At 35.5% G+C, this 27637-nt stretch overlaps 4 protein-coding genes across 6 annotated transcripts in view; 2 read left to right on the forward strand and 2 right to left on the reverse strand.

The window, feature by feature from the left end:
* Nucleotides 1–27637, forward strand: part of ry (xanthine dehydrogenase rosy) — a 359506-nt gene that overhangs the window by 10878 nt on the left and 320991 nt on the right. Inside the window, exon 1 of one of the 3 annotated variants that reach the window (XM_043415813.1) lies at nt 10798–10822. The exons of the other annotated variants lie outside the window; for them this stretch is intronic. Coding sequence (XP_043271748.1) covers nt 10813–10822 — 10 coding nt within the window. The 5' untranslated portion in view covers nt 10798–10812. Of the gene's footprint in view, nt 1–10797; nt 10823–27637 lie in introns of those variants that run through there. 3 annotated transcript variants of the gene reach the window in all.
* On the reverse strand, nt 42–4491 carry LOC122408926 (uncharacterized). The gene is made up of 5 exons (XM_043416051.1): nt 4314–4491; nt 3923–4042; nt 3707–3723; nt 338–721; nt 42–257 (listed from the first exon to the last, which is right to left on the reverse strand). The coding sequence occupies exons 1-5, from the start codon at nt 4489–4491 to the stop codon at nt 105–107; spliced, it is 852 nt and encodes a 283-aa protein (XP_043271986.1). The 3' UTR covers nt 42–104.
* Nucleotides 5045–8964, reverse strand: LOC122408929 (uncharacterized). The gene is made up of 5 exons (XM_043416057.1): nt 8599–8964; nt 8380–8507; nt 7084–8290; nt 5425–5516; nt 5045–5195 (listed from the first exon to the last, which is right to left on the reverse strand). The coding sequence occupies exons 1-5, from the start codon at nt 8962–8964 to the stop codon at nt 5045–5047; spliced, it is 1944 nt and encodes a 647-aa protein (XP_043271992.1).
* On the forward strand, nt 14911–18945 carry LOC122408781 (uncharacterized). Its single transcript, XM_043415817.1, has 5 exons — nt 14911–15769; nt 15874–16060; nt 16751–16887; nt 16973–18160; nt 18242–18945. The coding sequence occupies exons 1-5, from the start codon at nt 15400–15402 to the stop codon at nt 18943–18945; spliced, it is 2586 nt and encodes an 861-aa protein (XP_043271752.1). The 5' UTR covers nt 14911–15399.

Genomic DNA, 27637 nt, shown 5'->3' on the forward strand with positions numbered 1-27637 from the left:
GAATCGAAACATAATGAGAAGGACAATAAAAGAAAAATAGGTTTATCAGTGTGAACGAGAGGCTTTATTGGCTCGGCGATCAAGAAAATGAACATTATCGAGGATCATGAGTTGACGATTAACTTCAAAAAAACGAAATTAACTAAACTAATTTTGAGGGGATTGAGATAGGGTTGTCCGCTGAAAGGATTTATGGAATCAGCCCAATAACCGACCATCTTTGACTGCGTGCAGATGTCAGATGCTGTCGGAACAACCTGTAATAATTTAAAGAATTTGATATTGAAACCTTTATAAAATTTGCTGGAATAAGTCGAAAAAAAAGAGAAAAACATACAAATATAGCCAGCTTCTCAATTTCCATTTCCCTCTGCTCCATGGATGACTTTAATTTTTGACTAATAGTTATAATGGTAAACTGCGGTGAGGCCACTTCGACACAGTCAGGGAACAACTCCAGGAGACCTTTACGCAACAATGTGGGACATTCTTGAGCCACGCAGTGATTGCTCCTTTTGAACCGCTCACTAATTTCCTTTACTGCCAATTCGGTTGGCAACTCATTGTCACCACTGACAGACGGAGAACGACTTTCGACATATGCTGTTGTGGTTGCATCTAACCATCCACGACCTGCACTCCTTATTGGCATATAAAATCTAAATCCTTTTGGTGCTATAAGTTCCCAATTTGGATTGACGCCAGCTCGTGTTATCCAGATCTGTAACAACGTTCAAACTTTTGTATGTAACAAATCAAAACCAAATAGGTGAGCTTCTTTTCAGATCCCAGTGGCATTAAACTTTTGCTATTACATTTTTGAACATTGAAAATACCGACACAGAATAAATCTCATTAACGATTCCCTTTCACAAACAATATAGTTTATGGTACGATTTATTTGTTCTTAACTCATCTATTTTACCGAAAATATGGGTATGTACTACGAATTATTTTTTTCGGATAATTGAGTTCCGCTTTTCCGAAGAAGATAATAAATAGTCCCCGAAATAAAGAAAGAAAAAATGGTAGAGCACAGCGAAGCTCCAAAGCATAACCTAATTTTCTAATCTGGTTACGAAGATACAATTACGATTTTTAATTCCATCATATATATAGGAACACAATTGAATAATATTTTACAAAGTAATAGAATATGATTATCGCAATTCAAAAAGAGAAATATCGTGTAGAGAAGTTCGAATTGATTTGCAAAAGTCAAACCATAAAAAAACTTTAAAAAAAATTTTCTTTAAAAATTGTCAAAAAAATTATTTTATAAAAAAAAAATACAGTACAATTCGAAAAAAATTTCACAAATCTAGAAAAAACAGTATGTTTAAAAAAAAAATATTCTGTATCTATTTTTTAAAGTTCAAAAAAATCAAATAACAAGTAAAAAATAAAAAACCGAAAAATCGCGTTTGAAATCATTATGCAAACCGATGCCTCATCCTTCTTATTTGATTCGAACAGCTAAATCAATTGAAAAAAATTCCATCTAATTTACGTGCAGCATTAAAATTTATTATATCAATTCGAGGCCAAGTATTTTCTAATGAATTGAAAAAAGTTACCACTTGAATTACGTGCAGCATTAAAATTTATGATATCAATCGGTGGACAAGTATTTTATTAGTAACTCCAAATTTTGACATTATTAAATTCTTCTAAGAAGCTTTTAAATCCAAAAAACTCACATGAAAGCTAGTCATATGTTACTCTATGGTGGCAGAGACTTATAAGAAAATCAATTCTTCTCAGACTTTCAGGATCCTCTGGTATTATTCACAAAATTTGACGTCGATTGGATCGATACAAATTATGTTTACATATGTGTTAAAAGTACTTGTCCGGCCCATCACTATTCATTTAAATAAAAATCATTCATGAAAAAATGGAATTGTATGGCAGAATCCGGAAAATCATAGGACACATATTAGGGAACGAATTAATAATATGTATCGATCCTCTGCAAACTGATGGGGTGAAAACAAGGATCGGAGAGGGCAGAGCCAAACTGAATATCAAGCAAAATATGGGAATGTTTATATATAATGTTGACACAGGAAATAAATTAGAAAACATTTATTCAAGTAAAGTTTCTAATATCATTCTAACAGTTCCGTGTGTTTTTGTTCTATTTATTCGTATGTATAACCTATTTACACATGATATATAACCATGCCAGTGACGATATATTCGCACTGGGCAATATTTTGTAATTTGGTTTAATTGAAGGATTATTTCAGTCAACACTTATTTCCAATCGAACGAAATAATGAAATCTTGAAAAGTTTCGTTGACATATGCATCGCGCATTTTTTATATTCTTTTTCACACTCATATCACAGACTACATTTACGCGGCCGCTTTGATACCGGTTTAATATATCACAAATTTTAACAAAATAAATAGTAATATGCACTTCTTTAGATGACGAAAATTATTTTTCTATTTATCCCGCACGCACTTCGTAATGTCGAAACTCTGTTCATGCGATCAAAAACTGACACATGGTTTGTACATATATATATGTATATCGATCGAATTTATGACTGCTGTTACCAGCTGTGCTGCGCCGTGTGCTACGTTATGAAGTTGACGTCAGATTTCCAATCATCAACAACTAATTTCAACAACCAATCACAACGTCTAAAAATGGATGTCGTCAGATCCAACCAATCAGAAACTCGATAGCATCAAAGTGCCTTTGATGGTGTTATACTATAATATACAGACACATAAATTTTTGAATGTGTTGGTAACTTTTGCATAATCTTGAGCCCGTGCAAAGTTTTTTCTCAGCAATTACGCCACCAATAATGCTGTTTTTGGGCTCATTCGATAGAGAATTTCTCAATTAGCTGAAAGTTCAATTTTCAAAGTCGTACATAACTCATAGGCTTCGCAATTAAAGAAAATCACATGCCAATTTTACCCCCACCACCGCGAATCGTTTTATTCAGAGAAAGTATAGTCTCGGCGAGAGCCTCGGGCCAGCAGACGACAGGGCTATCAATGTACTTGTCCCGAGACTCTACCGAGTCTCTTGATATTTACCACGCAGAGGCTCGCGTATCGGATTTGATGAGTTCGTACGAATTGTCAGGTGTTTTCAGCGCTTTGTCGAGAATATTTAGCCTACAATACTAAGCCAAAGAACTCAGACTCATCTCTGACTAAGCTGACAGGTGTGATATGTAATTTCTCTTTAGTATTTTACTGCGATGCATTCAGTAAAATGGAATATCAATTTTTGAGGTTATATTCAACAAGTTTAAGTTTCTCTAAAAAAAAGTTCTGCATGAATTCCTCATCAATGCATTCCATTCCTTGATAAAAACAGGGTACGGATTTCACGTTAACGATTGGATAACCAACAACATTCTTCCAACTACTGATTGTTCCCAGAGCTGCCCAGTCTGTACAGAACATCAAATTTTTAAGCATGCCTCTTGGGTCTCAATAAAATTGTGCTCTCAATATCTTAGAAAGTACTGTACAATTCTACTCTTCATTTCGTCACTCCGTATAAATTCACTATCATATATCTCTACTCTAAAATTATTTTCCTACCAACAAAGTGAATCGCTTCAGTCCATGCCAACAGCACGGAGGTCCGTATTTATCCAATAATCACAAAAATTGAAAACAATATTAAAAAAAGGTGGTTCAAAAATGTTTAAATTTTTGTTCAACGTACTTGGATCGTGGGGAGAACTTTAAGAATAATTTTTCAGATTATCAATGAGAATTCATCATTGAAAAATGAACAAAGAAGTTCCAGAATAAAATATTCAATTATACCAGCTTGATTTACGATGAAACGTCCTTGTAGAAGGGTGGAGGCTGAACCTCGGATTGTGCATCTTCGTTATTCAATGGTTGGCAGTTACAGCAATCATAAAAACCATAGCACCAGCTTCCAACCTGCGTTCTCCAGTTTCTTGATCGGATGTAACAGCCGCTGTTAAAACCAGCCCCGAACGAACCTCGCCCAGTTGCGTTGCTATAACTCTTGGAACGGTGCAAAACACAGCTGAAATTTCACCAATCACAAGAATATTTATGTAACTGTGTAAAAAATAAAAAAATGCATATAAGAATAGTTTATATTTCAATTGTTCAAAGTTAGTGTTTTTTCAAAATTTCACGATGAATTATTGAAATTTTATCAAAGAAAGACGATAATGAGCAATCTGCAGGAGTTTGGAGAAAACCGCTGGTAAGCTGGTAACAACTGGAAAAACGTACGAATATAGCCAGCTTCTCAGTTTCCATTTCCCTGCTCCACGGGTGACTTTTATCACTTAATTTTTGACTAAGAGTTATAATGGTAAACTGCGGTGAGGTCACTTCGACACAGCCAGGGAACAACTCCAGAAGACCTTTACGCAACAAATTTGGACATTCTTGAGCCACGCAGTGACTGCTTCTTTTGAACCGCTCACTAATTTCCTCTACTCCGAATTCGATTGGGAGTATCATTGTCAATCAACAATGAGTTGTCGACTACCCTATTTAGAAGAAAATTCTTTTTTGAATGATAAGTCCAAAATATAAATGTATTCCAATAATTTTTCGTCTTTACAAAATTAAAAAAAAAAAAAACGAGTAGCCCAGCGAAAAGAAATGAGAATTTTTTTGACTCGAATTCAAATTTTTTAGTTTCTTCTTCAAGTACGACGAAAGATATTAGTAAATGATTGAACGAATATTACGATAACCAGTTGATGTTGTATTGTTGAATTATCAAATATTTATACTGTTTTTCTTTTTTTTCGCTTAAAATCATGTGAAGCAACGTTGCTTTGGAAGAAAAAAGCTCTCGTGTCCTTACAATTTTGCTTCTCTTACATGCAGGATTTTCTGTCTTTTTCATTTTATTTTGTACTCGAGATTTATATTTCTTTGAAAGTGAAGGCAGAGAAGCGAGAAAATGGCTGATAAAAAATCTCACCGGTTTCACTCGTTCATCATAATGGCAATAAAGCAATTAAATTGTCTCGAGGCTGCGTGAGCGATTCGGAAAAAAATTCCGTCAACTTATCATACAATTCGGCTCGACGGACGTGAAGTTTTCTTGCAATTTTTTCAAATGTTTCGGAATCCTCGGTGCTCGAAGACGACGATAAATCGATGTTTCGGGCTGACTCCTGTTCCCGGAATATGACGGATGCGAGTAGTTGAAACTGTGTTGGAAAAAAAGATACAATTTTGATCAACTCTAAATGTTATAAATAATGAAATTAGTGAATATGAAAATTTGCATTTTCAGTAAAATCGCTTATTTAATAAATAAAAAAACCTCTTTGGTTTGCTCCTCGTCGTCATCGTGATCGATGATATCGGAAACTTCATTTTGAAGATACTAGAGAGCCTCGATGCTGTCCCTCCGAACAAATAGTAAATTTTTCTCACGTAGTCGTAGACCAGCTGATGAGCGAAACGCGGGCATGCTGGCTTCGTAATCCTGCATTTTGCTCCAGTATTTTTCGCCTACGTTTTCGTGCCTGTAAATGCACGACCATCGATTTCCTCGAATGCTTTTTCAAAATTTCACGATTGAAATTTTCTCAAAGAAAGACGATAATGAGCAAACTGCAGGAGTTTGGAGAAAACAGCTGGTAAGCTGTTCCAAAAAGGAAATAAAATAAAAAACTTACTTACCTTATATCTGATTTTAATCAATCCTCATAGCATCTTGGCTGGTGAAAAGGGATAAAATTTTTAATCTTTCGTACTGATCGTTCAGTCCGGCAGTTCATTTTATCTGATCGATAGTTTGCTTGGAAAACGTTAAAATATATTAGTATAAAAATGTAGGTCGACTGCTGTAGCTGCTGATCAGCTGATCCCACGTGCATGTACAGCATGTGCTTTGCGCAAGTGCACTGCGCATACCCGCTGCGCACACCGGAAGTGCCTCAGTTCTAGGGACCCTAGGTGAAATCACCTAATTATAAATCATTTAATATCAATTAAAATATCATATAATTTTCTTTCACTCTCAATCTCTCTCAAACGATTCTCAAACGATTAAAAAAAAAATGAAACGTCTAAGTCCATTTTTCCAGGAGATAAAAAAAATGGGGGCCAGCTTCACGCCAAAAAATAAAATCATTTTTGCCAAAAAAATAATTACTCTCAAACAATTTTTCTTTTCTCTCATACTCTCTCTAACGACTCTCAAACGATTTGCATTAACGAAAGTTTAAAATAATTAAATGGGGGGGCCAAGTTAACGGAGGTAGTAGAGCTTTGTCGGATTGTTAATTTTTGAAATCGATGCTTAGACATGAATACATTGATCACATCACGATAAGTTGGCAGTTTTTGATTATTTAATTCACTAGATTCAAATCCCATTAAATAATTAAATACTTTATTATTTATTTTTTCCGTCATGATTCTCGTATTTAAAAATGTTCATGGAATTTAATAAATAATTACATTAAACTCAATAACAAAAAAGAATCTTCGACGACAAAAGAAAACTAACCTCAAAAAATCAACTTAACAATCGACGTTTTGTATACGTTTGTTTGAGGTAAGTAAAATAACCATAAAGAATAGCGATGCATTGGAAGCGCCTCTATTGTCGATTTTTAGAAGCTGGACGACGATAATTCAACTACACAATGGCTAATTGGCGATCTATCACTTGTTCAGTCGGTAAAAAACCTGTTGCACGGTTTATTCCAAGTAGCTTGATATTTGAAAGAAAATATGAGTTACACGCTACTCTCATTTTATCAGAGGTGTAACTTTTATTTTTCTCAAAAAATCAAGGGTGTCCGAGTGAACCGTGTAACCATTTTGAAGCTATCTCTCTCGCACTCACGCAAGTGATAAATAACCTTAACACTTAGTGAAATGATAACGACAAAAATTAACAAAATTTTCATTTTTTGTAGTAATTAAAATTGAGTTTCAGATAATGAAATTATTTTGGATAGCAAAGCTAGGTCATTTACTCTGTAACTCTGTAAATACCAGTCCTTTATTGGTTCATAATAAATAACAACCCATAAAATTAAATGTCTTTTTGTAGTTGATTAACAATTTTCTCTCTATCACCCTTTTGTCTTTGGTAACGGTTGTCTTATTATTAGCATCTTTTTTAGATAATAATATCGCGATACCTTCGCGGTTTTGCTCTGCGTACACTTTTTTCAATATCCCGTAAGTTAATCTTGCTGTGATTAATTTGTTCAAGATCGAAGGGGATACAACGTTTTTGAGGTTACTCAAGTGGGGTTGCATTAGTTTTGATGAGACAGACGCTTTGTAATCCTTGCAATTAGCGATCAAATCTGATTTTAAAAGAAAGGTAGACGTTAGTTGTTCCAACATTTGTACGTCATACGTAGCTTCGTGAAACTTGTTGTTTAATTGAACCTGAAGTAAATCTCTGGCTAAAATTTCCAATTTAAACAAACCTTTACCTTTGCGATTGGGAAAACGCTTTTTTAACAAATTTAAACTGTCACAGAAACCAGCGATTTTTGCGAATTGCTCTACCATTGAATTATGTATTATTGCCTTAAGTAAAAGAGAAGAGTCGAATTTGCAATTGTGGGCAACAAGTATGCAGGGCATGGAAGATAAATTCAAGAACTGCTGAAATTGAATCAATGCGTCTGTCAGAGGAACAGAGTTGACTTGTTTTCTGCGACAGTACAGCTTTCCATTGACATTTTGTAACCCTGTAGCCATGAATGCACGAGGGTCTACTGGTTGCGTGGGAGTTATGTAGATATTGCACGTGTGCTCTCCCAACTTGGCAGCAATTTGCAAAATATCGCTAGTACTCGCTAAACCCGACGTCTCCAGATCAAAGAAAATGATATTACAACTTTCGGTTGTCAAGAAAATAGTCGGTAGATCATTAACAATGAAAGGTGAATCAATAATAGAATCCAAATCCTCTGTATCAAGATCCATACCACAGTTTGACTGATACTGCACGCCTTCGATTTCTTCTTTCTTTTTTCTCCACGAATCTCGTTTCAGAGACAACAAATTTCGCCGAATTTTGGTTGATGGTAAACGAGCTTTAACTATTCTTCGTTGTTTGATTTTTTCTCGACTTTCTGCATGACGTGACGCATGTATTCCACTTGGCATCGATAGTTTTTCTCGGACATTCAATATATACTTTTCTCCATCATTTTTCGCAATCACAGAACTCGCCATACGATAATCAGCTGATTCACTGAGGCTGTAACATTGATTTTTTAGTGCCTTATGAGCCATTATATTATTCAAGCTCTCGTTGCTTTGACTGGAAGCAGCCATTGAAAATTTGTGAGAATTTTTTGCATATTTCTCAAAAAGTTGAATCAATTTTTCATTCAATTTCTCATCTTTTACTTGAATGACGTGACGTCCTTGGGATCCGCGACACCACTGTCCACAATTCTCGTGCGCTCCAAAAACATGATCAGGAATATTGCGTAAGGCAGCTGCCAAATCCGCTGTTTTACCTTGGTTTTGCTTAACTGCATAACCAAAACATTTCTTTAGATGTGGAATTGTTTCCTTTGCTCTCATCTCTCTATAATCTTTTTTGAGGTCTTATAAATCGTTTACAAAGTGCTTCCGAAGATGATTCATATCAGAGAGTTTAAAAATCGTTTCAGGGTTTCCTCGTTGGACAGCAGCTATCGTGGAGCTGTCATCATCCCCAATGAGTACACGAACATTCAGCTTGGCTTCTTTTAATATTGTGCTGTTATTGACCAGCTCTGCACCAACACTGGCTTCCATCGCTTTGGCACTTCCAGTAAAATTTAACCGGCTATCGTGATGTTCTTGAGTGATACCACTATCACAGCGTTTGCACTTGCGACTTCGTGTTGCAAAATCCAACACTTTTCCGCTTAAGAAGCCAATAATCGCACCGTAGCCATTCAAGCTATTATAGCTTCGACCATTCCCACGCCTACTCCAACCCATGTCGTATGAAACCAAAATGTTCACGACATCCAACAAGGCTGTATAAAATATTCTATTATTTCGGTCTTCAAAATCCTTGTTAGCTGGTCCATAGTACATCGATGTTCGCAGAATTTGTTCTTTCGGATACACCTCGTGCCTCAACTCTTCAGGTCGAAATAATAATATAAATAGGACAGGTAAAAAGGAAAGAAAATAGCAAAGAAAATAGTATAAAAAAAGAAAAAGAAATAAACAACCAATTGTTTCTGGTTCAATTTATTCATCAACTGACGATGCAAATATTTTAAGTATATAACACGAAATATAACACGAAAATATTTTTTCGATAAAATAAACAAAACATCTCTCGATTCTTCGGATTAAACAAAATGACAAAATCTTTCTTGTAGAAAAAATACAAAAATATTTTTGCGAAAAAATTAATTAAAACATTCCATGATTCTTCGGATTAATAACTACTTATATAAAATATCTATAATTATAAAGTAATTATATTTTTCGACATCCCACAATTCTTCGAATTAATAATTATATTATTTAAAACATATTCTATTATTTAAAGTATACACTATATTTATATTATTTAAAATTTTAAATATATACTATATTTTTGAGTCAAAAAACCCGTAATATTTGAAACCAAATAAACGTGTAAATTGTTTGAGGTAGTTCTATCGTGACATTTAAATCAAAAAATTTAGTAAATACTTGCTGTATAATTACAAAAATTGCGGAAAAATTTTTCTTTACATTTTTTTGAAAAAATAACTTGTTTCTTTAATATTTCATAAAAATGTATGCAAAGTTTAAGAAGGCACTGATGAGAAGTCAAAATATTTATTGATGAAAATGCTACTTTTAACAAGCACTCTTTTGAGAGACTATTGAGAATTTTTATGTTTTACCTATAAATATCAAAATTTTCAGCAAAATTTTAAGAAAATGATATAACGATAGAACTTTTTTAACAAAATGATTGTTTCATGATATCAAAAAAAGAAGGCTTATAACTCCTGCGCTAACTGAACCATTTTTTCTAAAACGAGCTCTCGCTCTTCTGCAGCTGCTCGCTTACAGCTCTCTTTAGCAGCTTCCTCAATCATCGGTCCTATTTCACGTTCATAACGTTTGAATAAGCTGTCCGTGATGGTAGGAATATCAGCACAAGCTAGAAGCTTATTTAACGTACTGCAACCGATACCTGCATGCACAGCCCCTGTCGAGTAAATAAAAAGAATATGTGATTAAAAAAATTATTTTTATATGATTATTGTACTGGATATTGATGACTAATTAATGAGTGAGTTAGAAAAAAAACAATTACCGAAGACGATGCCAGTGGTGATGTCCGAATGTCTCTCGTTAATTTTGGTTATGTGGAACCGCCCTGTTGGAACTTGAGTTTTTATGCAACAATCAACATATAAAACCTCCAATATGAAGTCAAGCCGGCGCGTATTTCTTTTTGAATGTTATCGAGACTGAGCGTCTTTTTACAACGACCACACTTGAAATTTTTGCACAATTCGTCCCATTGCACTAGACGCACACCTTTCAACTCATCATTTGTGTTACACTTGGTTTTCTTCGTTCTAACCTCTTCGCGGTATCTTTTCATTCCCAAAAGGGCTTTTATTCGTTTGTCAATCGCTTTTTTTCGCGCAAATCTTCCAAATCTTTTTTCGCCCAATCTTGTTATGCCATTTTGGTAGTGTGGACGAAGATAGACTCACGCAGCGTGTATATCAACACGACAAAATAGCGTCAGTAACCAGCGATGTTGCCACGTCTATACCACTGAGTGTTGGACATTAGGATACGAGCATACGTATACGTCCGATATTAATGTGTGCAGGTAGGGGCGTAGCAAAACTTTTGGTGCCCAATTCTTTAAAAAATATATAACTAATTTATAAACATTTTTATTTTAATTTTACTATCAAGAGACTCGGTAGAGTCTCGGGACAAGTACATTGACAGCCCTGTCGTCTGCTGGCCCGAGGCTCTCGCCGAGTATACTTTCTCTGAATAAAACGATTCGCCGTGGTGGGGGTAAAATTGGCAAGTGATTTTTTTGAATTACCGAAGTTATGAGTCATCTGAGGCTTTGAAAATCGAACTTTCAGCTAATTAAGAAATTCTCTTTAGATTGCGCCCAAAATCAACACGATCGGTGGCGTAATTGCTGAGAAAAAACTTTGCACGGGCTCAAGATTATGCAAAAGTTACTGACACATCACGAGTTCGACGTATACGTATACGCGTTTTGACGTAGTTAGTAGTAGTAGAGTTGTTGCCTCTACGCATTCTGATTGGCTCAACGATGTCGGCTCCTCCAGCTGCTAGGCCGACCGCGGGTGAGGCTCAAGTGTTAGAAGGCCGAAAATAGCGAACAGGCATTCTGTATATCTATATATGCGTTATACAGAATGCCTGTTCGCCATTTTAGGCCTTCTAACTTTTGAGTCTTACCGCGACCGCGCTCAGACTCCGTGAATATTATATTATATATATATATATAAACCATGTGCCAGTTTTCGATCATCGTATAAACAAACGGAGTTTTGACATTATGGAATGCGTGTGGGATAAATAAAAAAAACTTTCGTCATCTAACGAAGTGCATAGTACTAAAACCTGTGGAATGCTAAACTAAACCGGTATAAAAGCAGTCGCGTAAATGTAGTCTGTGATCTGTCGTGTGTAAAAAAGAATAAAATAAAAATGAAATGCATGTCGACGAAACTTTTTAAGATTTCATTAATTCGTTTGACTGAAAATAAGTTTATCATTTATATCATTTGTAAATAGGTTATATGATATCAATACATCGATACGCACATCCGAAACCACCTGAAACTTGTTTTGATACTGAACGTCATTTTGACAGGTGAGGTTATAATCCCCAAAGTGCTGTTGTGTGCGGACTCTAATTAATAAATGAAAATGGTTAGTGAAAAGTGGTTAATATTTATTTTGTTAAAACTTGTGGTATACTAAACCGGTATAAAAGCGGCCGCGTAAATGTAGACTATGATCTGTATGTGCTAAAAAATATAAAAAAATGCGCGATGCATATGTCAACGAAACTTTTCAAGATTTCATTATTTCGTTCGATTGGAAATAAGTGTCAACTGAGATAATCTTTCAATTAAACCAGAGTTCGCGGAATATTGTCCAGTGTAAATATATCATCAGTTGCGTGATAACATATCATATGTAATAATGTAGGTCATATATACGAGTTCCCTTTGATAGCTGTGTGGTAACGAACCGGCCGGGGTTTGACGTTACGAAGTGCGGGACAAATGTAACAAACGTTCGCATAGTTAGTAAATAATATAAATAAGGCAAATCAGTTTATCAAAAATAGGTCTGGAAGTTGTAAGAAAAAATGTTCGTCAACCTATAACGTCAAATTTTCTTTTTGCGATCTGAAATATTATGGTTGATATTTAATAAAACAAGAACATACAGAACTGTTAGTATATATAATGTGAGAAACTCCAATCGAATAAATGTTTTCTAATTTATTTCTTGTGTCATCATTATTTTTGAATATTCCCATATTTTGCTTCCTATTGAGTTTGGCTCTGCTCTATCCGATCCTTGTTTTGACTCCATCGGTTTGCAGCGGATGGATACATATTATTAATTGGTTTCCTAATATGTGTCCTATGATTTTCTAATATTTCTTCATGCTGATTGTGGTAACGTAATTCAAGTGGTTTCCGACTATGATCATCAATCGCACATTTTGTATATCAGATTCTCAAAACAGTTTCTGGTGTTGATATAAGTGTAGTTATACTTTTTCTACCTGGTCTGTCGAGTAATACATTTTGAAACTTGTTCCAAAAAGTCTTTGGATGTTTTTTTTGCTGATAGTATGAAAAGTTGAATCTTCGGAATGCGGTAGGCAAACACAAATTTTGACAACAATACTTATGAAATAACGTGTATGTTGAGTATTCCTATTCCGCAAACTGCAAATGTGGAATTATTGGTGAAAACATTCATTACGATATGTCTACAGTTGCTCAGTTTTGGATGCGATTGAGTATAATGCCTGCCAACATCATGGAAACCTACAGACTTTCTGAATGTTATGTGCGCTATGTCATTTTAATGTAACATCATGACTTAGAACAACTTTTCACTATAATACTACATAGATTTGGACCATTGAAATACAGCAAAAATCTGCAAACTATAAAATTTATATACTTTGCCATTCATTTTACTTTTTGACTCGCACTGCAACATAAATATGAAGTGAAAAATTCATTAGAAAAGTCTTCAGTTGCTCATTAATGCTTTGAAATTTGATTTGAAATTGAATGAAAATGATTTGAAATTGCTGTTTTCGAAACTCATTGCGCAGATACATTGAATTGCAGCAGATAGCTGCGAACTTTAAAATTTCTGTGGCTAAATATATGTGCTAATTATCACTTCCTATCTTTAATTCAAGACCGAAAAATCGGTCTTGAAATCATTTTGGAAACCGATGCCTCATTCTTCTTATTTGATTCGTACAGCTAAATCAATTGAAAAAAATTCCATCTATTTTACGTGCAGCATTAAAATTTATTATATCAATTCGAGGCCAAGTATTTTCTAATGAATTGAAAAAAGTTACCACTTGAGTTACATGCAGCACTAAAATTTATGATATTAATCGAAGGACAAGTAATTTATGAGTAACTCCAAATTTCAACATTATGGAATTGTTCTATGAAGCTTTTAAATCCAAAAAAATCACATGCAAGCTAGTCATTTCTTACTCTATGGTGGCAAAGACTTATAAGAAAATCGATTCTTTTCAGACTTTCAGGAGCTTCTGATATTATTCACAATATTCGACGTCGATTGGATCGATACAAATTATGTTTAAATATGAATTAAAAGTACTTGTCCGGCCCATCACTTTCCATTAAAATTGTTTATTCAAATAAAAATCAGGGCTTCTCTAGAACTGATCAAGCACAAATATTCATGCAGAGCGAATTTAGAGAGTTATCTTCAAGTAATATTCCCTTAATTGCACTAATTGAATAAGAGTGGAAACGAATTGTCCTGTACTATACAAGGGATGTTATTGTGCAATAAAAAACATTTTGCACATTAAATATGTTCAAGCTTCCAAAAATAACTCCCCAGTTGGTATTGGAATGACGGCAATTTTTACTTCTCACTTTATCCAGCGAACGAATTTCATTCGGTATAACTAACCTATACTATTATTAAGAACATTAAACTAATAATAAATCGCATGTCAATAAATTTTTAACCGGATTCTGCCGTACAATTTCGTTTTTTTATGATTAATTTTTATTTGAATGAATAGTGATGGGCCCGACAAGTACTTTTAACTCATATTTAAACATAATTTGTATCGATCCAATCGACGTCGAATATTGTGAATAATATCAGAAGCTCCTGAAAGTCTGAAAAGAATCGATTTTCTTATAAGTCTTTGCCACCATCGAGTAAGAAATGACTAGCTTGCATGTGATTTTTTTGGATTTAAAAGCTTCTTAAAACAATTCCATAATGTTGAAATTTGGAGTTACTCATAAATTACTTGTCCTTCGATTGATATCATAAATTTTAGTGCTGCATGTAACTCAAGTGGTAACTTTTTTCAATTCATTAGAAAATACTTGGCCTCGAATTGATATAATAAATTTTAATGCTGCACGTAAAATAGATGGAATTTTTTTCAATTGATTTAGCTGTTCGAATCAAATAAGAAGAATGAGGCATCGGTTTCCAAAATGATTTCAAGCGCGATTTTTCGGTTTTTTATTTTTTACTTGTTATCAAGAGACTCGGTAGAGTCTCGGGACAAGTACATTGACAGCCCTGTCGTCTGCTGGCCCGAGCTCGCCGAGACTATTATCAAGAGTCTCGGTAGAGTCTTGGGACAAGTACATTGACAGCCCTGTCGTCTGCTGGCCCGAGCTCGCCGAGACTATTATTATCTCTGAATAAACCGATTCGCGGTGGTGGGGGTAAAACTGGCATGTGATTTTCTAGAATTGCGGAGCCCAGGAGATTTGTTGTAAAGCGAAAATCAGTTTGGAGATTAAGGTAACTACTGTAATCCAGTGGAGTCAAATCACAGTCCGTGAAAAAAAAATTCTATAAATCCGTAAAAAATGTAAATGTAGTATTTACGAGCTCCAGAGACTTTATTGTTTTCAAAAAAATATCTTAATGTTGGTTTATTAGTCAAATCTTAGAGGAATAATTAATAAAAAATTCTCATTTTTGCTATTGCCAACTGTTGAAATCGTCGAAAATAAAGCTTCACGAATGAATATAAAGTTGCTTGCGCGATTTGGCAACGTTGGAATATTCACTAGTTGGTAATGTCGTTTAACACTTCACGAATAGCGTTGTCACCGAACGCTCAGTATTCAAAAAATGGCGACGCCTGAACCGCGTGTGCGTGATAAACAAGGCCAATTCTCGACAAAAAGAAAAGAAAAGTGGAAAGAAAATTTAGTTGCTGCCTGCAAACGGAGAAAAGTGCAAGAGGAGTTTCCATATGAAGTGCCTGAGGGACGTCGTATCATTGACATTGGTGTTTTGGGTTGTGAAATGTGGTGTCGTGAGTGCAACGTACCACTGTCGTTTCGGTACATAGCTGATGAAGCAAAAATCGGTCTCGCGAGTGTTTTTAAAATACGATGCCATGTATGTTTGATTCTTCGAGACGTGCATACATCAAAATGGATTTTTCGAAGCGATACCGGTGCCAGACAATACGTTGTAAACGTAAAAGCTGCTATCGGTAAGTTTATAACCTAAAATTCATATTTGATTCAAACCGACTACAGAATGCACACAAAAAAACCTTTTTTAAAATTCATTATGTTTTGAAAAATCTATTCTTAGGTATACTGGATGGTGGAATTGGTGCAACTCACTTGAATACCATTCTTTCCGAATTGAATGTACCACCCATTGATGATGGTACAATCAAACGTCATGAGCGATACGTGGGGAAAGCGATTGAGAAGACTGCAAAAGAAAGCTGCAGAAATGCCTTACGACAGGAAAAAAAATTATCCCAAACAGAATGGTAGGATAACAGTGTTTGTTTTGTACAAAATACAATTTTATGGCCCCTTAAATACTTAACATTAATGAAATATTTAAAATTTATGCATAAAGTATCAAGCTGTTAATTATCCTTTTCATGTCGTAATTTATGTCATTGATAGAATTTGATGATTTTTTTTATGAATACGCTAATCAACACCTTTTTCTATTGTTATAAATAACTGAGTTTCTGTGTTTTTAGATTGCCGCTCTGCGACTTCTGGATAGATGAACGATACATCGAGAAACTACAAGTAATATTCAGAAAGAAAGAGTACTCTATTTTTGTTTCAGTTTTTATTTTCCACGCTGGGCTGTATTTTGATGTAACTATATTTTGGAGTGGACCCGATTTTACTTGCTCGTTCGGAATGGTTATTTTGACGACTATTTTTTCAGCATATAAAGACGGCGGTTGTGGCAACATATTCTTATCTCTGTTACTTAAGCACGGGTTACAAATCGCAAATTATTTTATTAACAGTATTAACACTGATTATTGTGGTGACATTTGGTACTATTGGAATTTATATGTGCTTGATATTTGCTTTTGAAAATAATATGCGAGGCGTGCGAACTGCGCATGTGGCTTGATTTACTATTTTCAACACTGTCTCGCTTTTTAAAATAATTTTCTGCACATTCCCTCTACACGAATTTTTTCCCACAGTTTCGACAATGCGGAAGAGCATAATGAAAGGCAACATGATCTGAAAGAAGTTCCACGTTCTCCAACGAAGATAAAAGTTTCGTTTGATGTCGGTTGGCAAAAAAAAGGGTCCGGTCGCTCTTACAATAGCTCCACAGGTGTTTTTTGACGTGACATTTCAATCTCGTTATCAGAATTCCAGAATGAAGATTAGATTCTATATTGCTATTTTGGTCGTTACAGGACACGGAATTGCAATTGGGTCTTTGAGCGGCAAGGTTGTGGGATACGCTACACGAAATAAACGCTGCGTTCTTTGTCAAAAAGGGCATAATCGGACTGATCACGATTGTAGAGTGAATCACTCAGGCAGTTCTAAATCGATGGAGCCAAAAATAGCAGTTGAAATTATTACTAAAAATCCGATGTTGAAAGAAGAGCGTGTTCAAATTAGCACAATTATTGGGGACGACGATTCGTCTACTATTGCCAATGTACGACGTGAAGCGGAACATCGCATCGAAAAAGAATCGGATATAAATCATGCGACGTGCACTCTCTCTAAAGATATGTGGAGTATACGAATTCCCAGTCAAGTCATCGCTTATATGAAATATTGTTTCGGTTGCGTATTAAAAAAAAATAAGAACAACGTTGAAAATGTGAGAGCGGGTCTTCTTACAATTGTCCCGCATGCTTTTGATGATCACGATAACTGTAGCAGAACATGGTGCAAGTACAAAGATGATCCGGCTAAGTTCAAACACAAGTTGTTACCGGGAGGAAAAGGTCTTACAGATCCGCAAATGAAGGCCACGCTAATAACGATCTTCAACAAATTCGTCGCCAATGCCGAAAAACTCGCACCATGTGGCTCCACCCAAGCTAACGAAGCTTTTCATACAATTGTCGCGAGTAAAGCTCCAAAATCTCGACATTACGGAGGATCTGAATCGAATGATTTTCGTGTTGCTGCTGCCGTTTGCCAGAAAAATTATGGAACTGGTTACGTCGTTAATATCCACAAGCAACTTGACATCTCTCCAGGGAAGAATACTGAAGAATTTCGAAAAAAAAAAGACGAGAAGCGGAAAGCCATGAATGAATTTTCGAAGACAATCCCAGCTAAAAGGAGACGACGACAATTATTCCAGGCTCGACAGAGAACAAATAACAGCGCTGAAAATAAAGAAGGCATTACTTATTCATCTGGATGCGGGCTGAGCGCAGTCGTTGACGTTGACGATTGTGTACCTCTACGAAACGAAGTAATCCCCAATGGAAGCACCTTTATATATTTTGACCTTGAAACAACGGGCCTCAACAAGTCCTCTGAAATAATTCAAATATCAGCAAAACGTGGTTCCGATGAATTTAATGAATATATTCTCCCAAGTAACGACATTTCTCGAGCGGCATCTATCATTACTGGTATGAATTTTTCGTTAATGATTTTTGTCGGCATTGGTATTGAATTTTACTTATTTTTAAACAAAATTTTGATTATTTTAGGGTTGACTGTTGAAGGTGGTGAATTGCATTTACACGGACAGCAATTAGCGACCGTACCACGAAGAATTGCAATGCAGCGATTTCTAAACTTTTTGATGCCAGGTCCAGTAATACTCGTAGCTCATAATGGCCATAGATTCGACACACCCAAGCTACTTGGAGAAGTACAGAGTCTTGGATTTTTGTCAGAGCTTCAAAAAATCGTTTACGGTTTTTGTGATAGCCTGCCGGCGTTAAGAAAAAAGCTTCCGGAAAGGGTTAAATTGAAGCAGTCCTTCCAATTATCAACTTTGGCCGAAGATTTAATAGGGGAATCTGCTTCTACTGGATCCCATAATGGAGCTGTCGACGTAAGAATGTTGGAGGAAATAGTTCGAGTTTCAGGCATTACTAACGAAGAACTGCGAGCCGAAACAAAAACAATTAACACCATTTTTTTTGCTGAGGCGCAAACTGCAAAAATAAAATTAAATAAAAGTAGTTTTGAGTGCATTACTGAAGGAATTTCTATGGGAATGAAAACAAAAATGGCTAAAGCTGGGCTGTCAATCGAGCACTTGAAAAAATCTTTTTCCGAAGGTGGTGAAGAAGCTATAAAAGTCCTCTTGGCATCAGATGTTTCTGGCTGCCCTCGTGTAACAAAAAATAAAAAAGTTATTGAAAATATTGCAACACAAATAAAAAAATTATTTGATAAACCGTAATCAAAGTTCTTCATTAATTTCCTTTTTCCTATTACACTTCGGATGGGGCTCAAAAGTTAGAAGGCCTAGAATAGCGAACAGGCGTTCTGTATATCTATATATGCATATATAGATATACAGAATGCCTGTTCGCTATTTTAGGCGTTCGAACTTTTGAGCCCCACCCGTATTCATGTAGTATCATGTATATAATTGGGTACTTCACCTACTGCAATGGAAAATATTCATAAAAATTATTCAAAATGACCGCCCGAAATAAGGTTATGAGTCGTCTCTCCTATGAAAGCGCTGTTGCCAAATTTCAATGGTCGACTAGTCGGAACGAACCTTTTACTGGCACTCTACGTACTTTATACTCGAATATCTCATTTACCCGATGGTGAACATACGTTTTTTTTTCACACCGTGTTTCTCATATAACAACTAATATAATAAAAATATTTCTGACATGAAATCTTTTCTGTAAAGTGCTTGAAAAGTCCTCTTATTTACAAATATTTTGGTTTCCCTATGTGTTTCCGTGCAAAATGAAAGAATTTCGAATAATCATATCTCCGTTATAAAATGGTCAATATTCTTCAAATTAATTGAGAACACGCATAATATCATGTAAAATGACATAGTTCGGTTTCAAAAACAAATCTTTGTTTTCGCTCATACAGTATCTACCTTAATTTTCAAAATCCCTTTCGAATGAGCTCCAAGTCAATGTGATCGGTGCCGTAATTGCTGAGAAAAAACTTTGCACAGGCCTAAGATTATGCAAAAATTACTAACACACTTATAAACTGGAGGTATCTGTATACGCGTTCTGACCGACACATATAAGAGCATTTTGATGCCCTTCATAGCCAATCCGCACCGAGAAAATACCGGTTTCAACCAATCGCCGATTAGAAAACTTCTCAATGGTCCTGTCGTCTATCTTCACACCGTCAGTCTTCTTGTAACATCATCGTTCCCATGTTTGTTTTACGATACTCTACATTCGGACGCTGAAAGCGTGTAAGCGCCCAAGTCGAACGCACCCTTCGTGTCACATAATTTATATCTACTGTCAAAATAATTTCTTTCGGTCACCGTCTGCGTAAATTCGTTCATCGTCCATATAATAAAATTTCGGGGAAATAGTGCGAGATGTGTAAATTCGATTCACAGTTCTTATATAACAGTAAAATGTGTTATGCGAATTTCGTGAAAACAGTGCGGTTTAGATCAATCAATCTCATGGCTATGTGTTCGCACGTGTTTGTTAATATATAAACATTAATGTTGGGAAATGTCTCCTTGTATAAACACTTTAACTTTTACGTTTATTTTGTGACATAATTTTCTTGCAATCATTTGTTCTTATTTGGTTAAATTTTCAACAGGAGAGTTGCGAGAAAAAAAACGTTCGTTCATTATAACCTCAAACGCTCTTTCCAAACTGTGTGCCTTCCTAAATTGTATGTCATGCAATTATATTGAAAAAAAACTCGCTAAATTGGTTGTATATAAATGAAATCATTTAAATTAAAAAAAATGTTGATTAAATAAAAGTGTCTAATCTAGTGCATTCTAATATTTTCTTTCATTGAGTTTGGCTGTGCTCTCCACTCCCTTTTTTCTACCTTAGCTTACAGAATATCCCTACCCAATTTCAATTCATTATTCTCTAGATAATACGTGTGTTGTGGGTTCCTCGTAATGATTTCAACAACATAATATGAAAAATATAGAACGAAGAGTCTAGTTTATACAATTTGGGCCGAGTAAATGCATAGATATTCCCTTGAGTTGCATGATGTATTTGGAAATTTATATCAAAAAGTTATTGGGTGCTTTATTTCTCGTGATATTAAAATTTGTATTGTTGAAATGCGATGGACACCTCTAAAGTTGAAGAACGTTATGAAAGGACATATATAGAGAGTATTTCTACTTCATATTTGCAATTGGCATTATGGGTTGAAAAATTTATGTCTGTAAGTCTACGCCTGATCATTTTTGGATATGATCAGATATTTAGTCTGCGAATAGCCATGGAGACATACAAAAGTACACCATTTCGCTTGCCTCAACATGCACCATGTCTTTCACTTTTTCTCTCAAATGTGACATAATAACCTTCGAGAATGTGGTTCAGGAAATTCTGAAATGTTTTTCCCCATAGTATCAAAGTTTGTATTACCAGTATGCAGCGAGTACCTGTAAACTTTGATATTTCTGTAAAGCAGCCGGTGTGGAAATCATTTCACTTTTTGGTATTGACTGTAGTATATAAACAGAGAAAGTCATTACTAAAGTCTTCAGTCGCTTATTACTGAATAGGTCTGAAATTGCTGTCTTCGAAAGCCAATGCACAGATACATCAAACAATTTTGAGCTCTGTTGGCTGTTAAGCGTACTGTCTTTATTACTTTCAGTATTGGCATAATTCAGTTAATGAATCTGTGGTCTGTAGGAAAATGAAGATGAATGAACCGCCGCGGATACTAGCAAACTTTGAAAATTCTGTGTATTAACATATGCGTCAGATATTATCGCTTCGCATTTTTGATTATGGAATATGGACATAAATAAATAATAAAAATTACAGAAGAAATATAAAATATGGATATATATAAATAATAAGTAAATAAACATAATAAAAAAATAATCATAAATGTTACAAAAAGTCAGCGGTGGCTGATTTAAGAATGGCATAACATTTTATGGTTTCAGAATGCCATGCATACATAAAAAAATAAGCGATTCTGTTGGTCTAGACACACTATATTGTTTCTTGCTCCTATTGAAACTCGGTGGGTACATGCAGAATTTGAAAATTTTGTGCATCGACATGTGTGCATTCACTTTGCATCTTTGGCTATAGTGATATGAATAAAAGTGAATTCATCAAAAAGTCATTGGAAAGCTCATTTTAAATGCAATAAAAATTTCTATCTTCTGAATGCAATATACAGGGTGTCCCATTTTAATCTTACACCTGACTTTTCTCGGAAAATATTGCTCGGATCAAATATTGTGTGCAACAAAACTTTTAGGGGTTGAAGGGGGACGTTTGATAAAAATTGGTTTTTATCAAACGTCCCCCTTTTAGAATTTTTTATTTTAGAAGTCATTGTGATCGCCCACGGATGAAAAATTAATTGAAACGTTTATCTTCTGACTCCGCAGCCATTAGTAAGAGACGAAATCGAAAATTTGTAAAGGTTCTGAAATCAGAGAAAAATTCTTGATTCTCGAAAATTTTAAAAGTTCTTAAATTAGAGGAAAATTCTGAAAATTAGCAATAATGGCTGATTTTAGTCCCAACGAAATCGTTGATATGCTCCTTATTTTAGGGAGGTGTCGGGGCAATTACTTCCGAGCTGAAAATTTGTATCGACGTGAATATCCTGATCGTCGTCACCCATCACGGCAGATAATCCGAACCCTTGAGCAGCGGGCGAGGGCAGGTCGGATGATCCGCCACCGTCGACATTTCCCAAACGTCAATAATTTTGGTGGATTGCATGAAGCCCGAAACATGGCTATTTTAGCCATGGTAGCAATTGATCCTCATTTGAGTACCAAAGTGATCTCGGAACGACTGGGGTTTCCCAAATCGACAGTGCACCGTGTATTGAAAGGTGCGAAACTTCACCCGTACCGACTACAATTCCACCAAGACACTCCTAATCCAGATCCGTTGCGAAGGGTGGCGTTTTGTCGGTGGGCGTTGAGACAAATCGAGCGATCCAGGGACTTTTTTCGATACGTTATGTTCAGTGATGAATCCAATTTCAACAACCGTGGTCAAGTGAACCGATGGAACTTTCGGTATTGGTTTGATCAGAATCCACATTGGTTGAGACAGATCGATCACCAGCATCGATGGAGTCTGAACGTATGGTGTGGTATTGTGAACGGGCAATTAATAGGTCCCCATTTTTTCGAAGGGAAATGTGAACTCTGTCCGTTACCTTGATTTTCTACAAAATGAACTGCCTCTTTTGCTAGAAGATCTGGATTTGGAAACACCTCAACAGATGTGATTTCAGCAAGACGATGCACTCGCTCACTGGGCTCATGTTGTTCGAAATCATCTGGATACAACATTTGGTCAACGGTGGATTGGTCGAGACGGTCCTGTAAATTGGCCTCCAAGGTCACCAGATCTTACCTCTCCTGATTTCTTTTTGTGGGGGTACTTAAAAGACGCTGTCTACCGTCAAGCTCCAACAACACGAGAGAACATAAAGGAGCGGATAAGAGCTGCCTGCCGTGCGATCCCGAGAGATGTTTTCCTACGCACAGTTGATGGTTTTGAGAGAAGAGTTCAGGCATGTTTAAACATGAATGGAGGGATCTTTGAACATCTCTAGGGAGGGATCAGAGTACACTCACAAGGAGGGTTTGGAGTCCGAAAATACTGCGGTAGTGACGAACCGCAGAGACCTAATCCTTGTGAGCTCGTACCTATGGGCATAAAGGATGCAATGCCCCTCTTTTTAAAAAAAGTTGAAAAATAAAATGAAAATAAAAAACACACACACATGCACCTCCACGTATGCACGCATATGCAGACGCACACGCAAACGCACTTGCACTTGGTACGTTAAAGATCTCTTCGTAGTGCATCCTGGATACCTCTAAAATAGTTGAAAATGATGTTCTCACTTAAAAAATATGAACTTAATCAAAAAATTTTTCCAACAAAAGTTGTTGGTTTTGCGCTAAAAAATTTTTTGGTGATGAAAAAAAGTTATGTTTCTATTCGAAAAAAACATGTCGGCCATTCTAACGCCGCCATTTTGAATTTTGGATCCACAAACCAATTTTTATCAAACGTCCCCCTTCAACCCCTAAAAGTTTTGTTGCACACAATATTTGATCCGAGCAATATTTTCCGAGAAAAGTCAGGTGTAAGATTAAAATGGGACACCCTGTATATAATATCTCAAAACTGCCAATTCTGTTGGATTTTTTTTGAATTTTATCTATCTCTCACTTGAATTTTGGAGAAAAAGGATCGAAAAAATCTGTTCTATGAAAGAAGTCTTCACATCCCTTCATTCCTGGTATGAAGACTTGGGAAAAATCGCCAAAGTCTAGGGATAGATCTGTGCCGATAATTTTTTACATCAAATTTTACGAAAAGTAAGCCCTTTTTCATGGAAACCAAAGTGACAAACCGAAAATAATATCTCGGCCTCCAATGCGCATTCCTCGGTGCCCTTGGGTTCCCAATGAGCGTAACATATTAGAGTACAAGGGAAAAAATCACCAAAGTCCAAGGACAAATATGTAACAAAATATTTTCAGTACATCATTGACAAAAAGTTGGTCTTTGTTCGTGGAAACCAAAGTTACAAGCTGAAAATCATATCTAGGCCTTCAACGCGCATTCCTCCGTGCTCTTGGGCTCCTAATAAGCATAACATATTTGAGCAGAAGGGAAAAATCGACAAAGTCCAAGAACAGACCTGTGATAAAATATTTTTAGTTCAATTGTGACGAAAAGTTTGTCTTTTTTCGCGGAAACCAAAGTTACAAGACGAAAATCATATCTCGGCCTCCAACGCGCATTCCTCCGTGCTCTTGGGTTCCCAGTGGGCATAACATATTATAGTACAAGGAAAAAAATCGCCTAAGTCTAAGGACAGACTTAAGACGACATTTTTTCTGTACAATTTTGACGAAAATTTGGTCTTTTTTCGTGGAAACCAAAATTTTTAACCGAAAATCATACCTCGGCACCCATCCCGGATTTCTCCATGCTCTTGGGTTTCTAATGGCCATAATATATTAGAGTAAAGGGAAAAAATCGCTAAAGGCCAAGGACAGACCTGTGACGAAATATTTTCAATATAATTTTGACGAAAAATCGGTCTTTTTTTCTCGGAATCCGACGTTAAGAGCCGAAAATCATATTCCTGCCACCAACATGAACTTCCTCATGTTCTTGGGTTCCTAATGGACATAACGTGACGTAAAAAAAAACGCGCCTGGAACTCTACCCCTACGGTGGTGCGGAAAAGAGATCACAGTATCATATCATCATCGTGCGTGTTTAAAATCTTTGAAAATGCACTAACAAAATAATATTCTTAAAAAACATACTAACAAAATAACACATGAAATCGAAATTTAAATTCTATAGCCATCAAAATGAAATCGAGGAAGTCGAGAAAAAAAACGTGATATCAAACCCCAAAATTCACCTAGGGAAAAAAGGTTGGGACAAGTACATTGATGGTCCCTTGTTTCTGGATGACATAGAAAAAATATTCAAAACCAGGAAAAAAAATTCTATAGATGTAAAAAAAGAAAAATTTAAAAGTTCAAAAAAATTCAACAGAAATAAGAAACAATCGAAAAAAATTCTATAAAGGAAAATAAAAAATTTTCAAAAAAATTCCTAAATATTGAGCAAATTGAAAAATGTACTATCCAAGTTTCATGCAGTATAAAAATGTATTATATCAATTCGAGGCCAAGTTTTTATTGATAATTTGGAATATTTATCGAACAAATTGGAAACTTTCATTGAAAAATTGACGTTTTATGCATAGGAGCCACTAATCATTCATAATAATTATTTTCGAGAAAAAAGAAGTGCGTGAAAAAAAAGTCATAACGGAAGTTACGTGCAGTACTGAAATTGATTATATCTATTCGAGGCCAAGTATTTATCAATAATTTGAAATATAATCTCCGGCGACAAATGACTGTTGAGAATCCTCGTCGGGCTCAGAATGTTTCTTCGAAATTACTAAAAAATTAATGGAAATAAAAAATCGTAGAACCTTTCATTCGAATAATAAGAACGATATCAACCCATTTTTTTTAACCTGAACATATAAAAATCGTTAAAAATTCACATGAAAGTCATTCGTTACTTCATGAAGGTACAGACTTTAAAAAATCGATTCCCCTGCGATTGTCAGGATCCCTCGGTATTATTCACAACATTCAACTTCGATTGGATCGGTACAAATTATGTTTAAATATGAGTTAAAAGTACTTGTCCGGCCCATCACTATTCATTCAAATAAAAATCAATCATAAACAAACGAAATTGGACGGCAGCATCCGATTAAAAATTTATTGAAATGCGATTTATTATTAGTTTAATATTCTTAATAATAGTATAGGTTCGTTATGCCGAACGAAATTCGTTCGCTGGAAAAAGTGAGAAGTAAAAATTGCCGTCATTGCAATAGAAACTGGGAAGTTATTTTGGAAGTTTGAACATATTTCATGTGCAAAATGTTTTTTATTTATCGATGCACAATAACATTCCTTGTATGTTACAGGACAATTCGTTTCCATTCTTATTAAATTAGTGCAATTAAGGGAAAATTATTTTAAGATAACTCTCTAAATTCCCTCTGCAAGAATATTTGTGCTCCATCAGTTCTAAAAAAGCCCTGATTTTTATTTGAATAAACAATTTTAATAGAAAGTGATGGGCCGGACAAGTACTTTTAACTCATATTTAAACATAATTTGTATCGATCCAATCGACGTCGAATATTGTGAATAATATCAGCAGCTCCTGAAAGTCCGAAAAGAATCGATTTTCTTATAAGCCTCTGCCACCGTAGAGTAAGAAATGACTAGCTTGCATGTGATTTTTTTGGATTTAAAAGCTTCTTAGACCAATTTAATAATGTCAAAATTTGGAGTTACTCATAAATTACTTGTCCTTCGATTAATATCATAAATTTTAATGCTGCACGTAACTCAAATGGTAACTTTTTTCAATTTATTAGAAAATACTTGGCATCGAATTGATATAATAAATTTAAATGCTGCACGTAAATTAGATTGAATGTTTTTAAATTGATTTAGCTGTTCGAATCAAATAAGAAGAATGAGGCATCGGTTTCCAAAATGATTTCAAGCGCGATTTTTCGGTTTTTTATTTTTTACTTGTTATTTGATACTTTTGATACTTAAAAAAATAGATACAGAATAGTTTTTTTTAAACATAATGTTTTTTCAAGATTTGTGAAATTTTTTTCGGATTTATATATAGCCGTACCAAACGACAATGCGACGCGTAGTGGCCGTTCCTCGAACCCGGGTTGCCCGACATTTTTACGGACGTTTTTCTAACAGGCGCCCAATACGGAGATTGCACTCCTTACCTATAGTCTCCTTGATACAGGTCTTGCAACTCGACCAATTTTGAGTGGTGGGGGTGGTCGTCTTAGCGTCGGATTTTTTTCACCGCTATATGTCACTGTCGGCATTTCATATGAGAGAAACCGGAAAACGTGCTGCAAACATTGTGCCATAACCTTATTGTGAAATAAACAAAATTTGCGATACATTTGTAGTTTGGAGTAATTTATGTGCAATTCTGGATATCAAGAGACTCGGCAGAGTCTCGGGACAAGTACATTGACAGCCCTGTCGTCTGCTGGCCCGAGGCTCTCGCCGAGACTATACTTTCTCTGAATAAAACGATTCGCCGTGGTGGGGGTAAAATTGGCATTGAATTACGAAGCTCAGGAGCCATTTAGCAACTTGAAAATTGAAGTTTAAGCCAATTGAGTAATTCTCTTTCGATTCCGCCCTAAATCAGCATGATCGGTGGTGTAATTGCTGAGAAAAAACTTTGCACGGGCTCAAGATTATGCAAAAGTTATCAACACATTCAAGAATTTATGCGTCTGTATTTATAAACACCATCAAAGGCACTTTGATGCTCTCG

The sequence above is a fragment of the Venturia canescens genome, chromosome 4 (assembly GCF_019457755.1).
Source record: "Venturia canescens isolate UGA chromosome 4, ASM1945775v1, whole genome shotgun sequence".
Classification (NCBI taxonomy): domain Eukaryota; kingdom Metazoa; phylum Arthropoda; class Insecta; order Hymenoptera; family Ichneumonidae; genus Venturia; species Venturia canescens.

Coding starts and splice junctions, on each gene's coding strand:
- LOC122408926 (XM_043416051.1), bottom strand. CDS start 4,491: ATGATACTCCCAATCGAATTCGGAGTAGAGGAAATTAGTGAGCGGTTC. Junction 4,043..4,313: donor AACTCTTAGTCAAAAATTAA/GTGATAAAAGTC, acceptor GTGAAATTTCAG/CTGTGTTTTGCACCGTTCCA. Junction 258..337: donor TTGAGAAGCTGGCTATATTT/GTATGTTTTTCT, acceptor AAATTATTACAG/GTTGTTCCGACAGCATCTGA.
- LOC122408929 (XM_043416057.1), bottom strand. CDS start 8,964: ATGGGTTGGAGTAGGCGTGGGAATGGTCGAAGCTATAATAGCTTGAAT. Junction 8,508..8,598: donor ATCATCTTCGGAAGCACTTT/GTAAACGATTTA, acceptor TTGGTTATGCAG/TTAAGCAAAACCAAGGTAAA. Junction 5,517..7,083: donor CCGTTACCAAAGACAAAAGG/GTGATAGAGAGA, acceptor GTGCATTTACAG/GCACGAAAACGTAGGCGAAA.
- LOC122408781 (XM_043415817.1), top strand. CDS start 15,400: ATGGCGACGCCTGAACCGCGTGTGCGTGATAAACAAGGCCAATTCTCG. Junction 16,888..16,972: donor CTCTTACAATAGCTCCACAG/GTGTTTTTTGAC, acceptor TGGTCGTTACAG/GACACGGAATTGCAATTGGG. Junction 18,161..18,241: donor AGCGGCATCTATCATTACTG/GTATGAATTTTT, acceptor TGATTATTTTAG/GGTTGACTGTTGAAGGTGGT.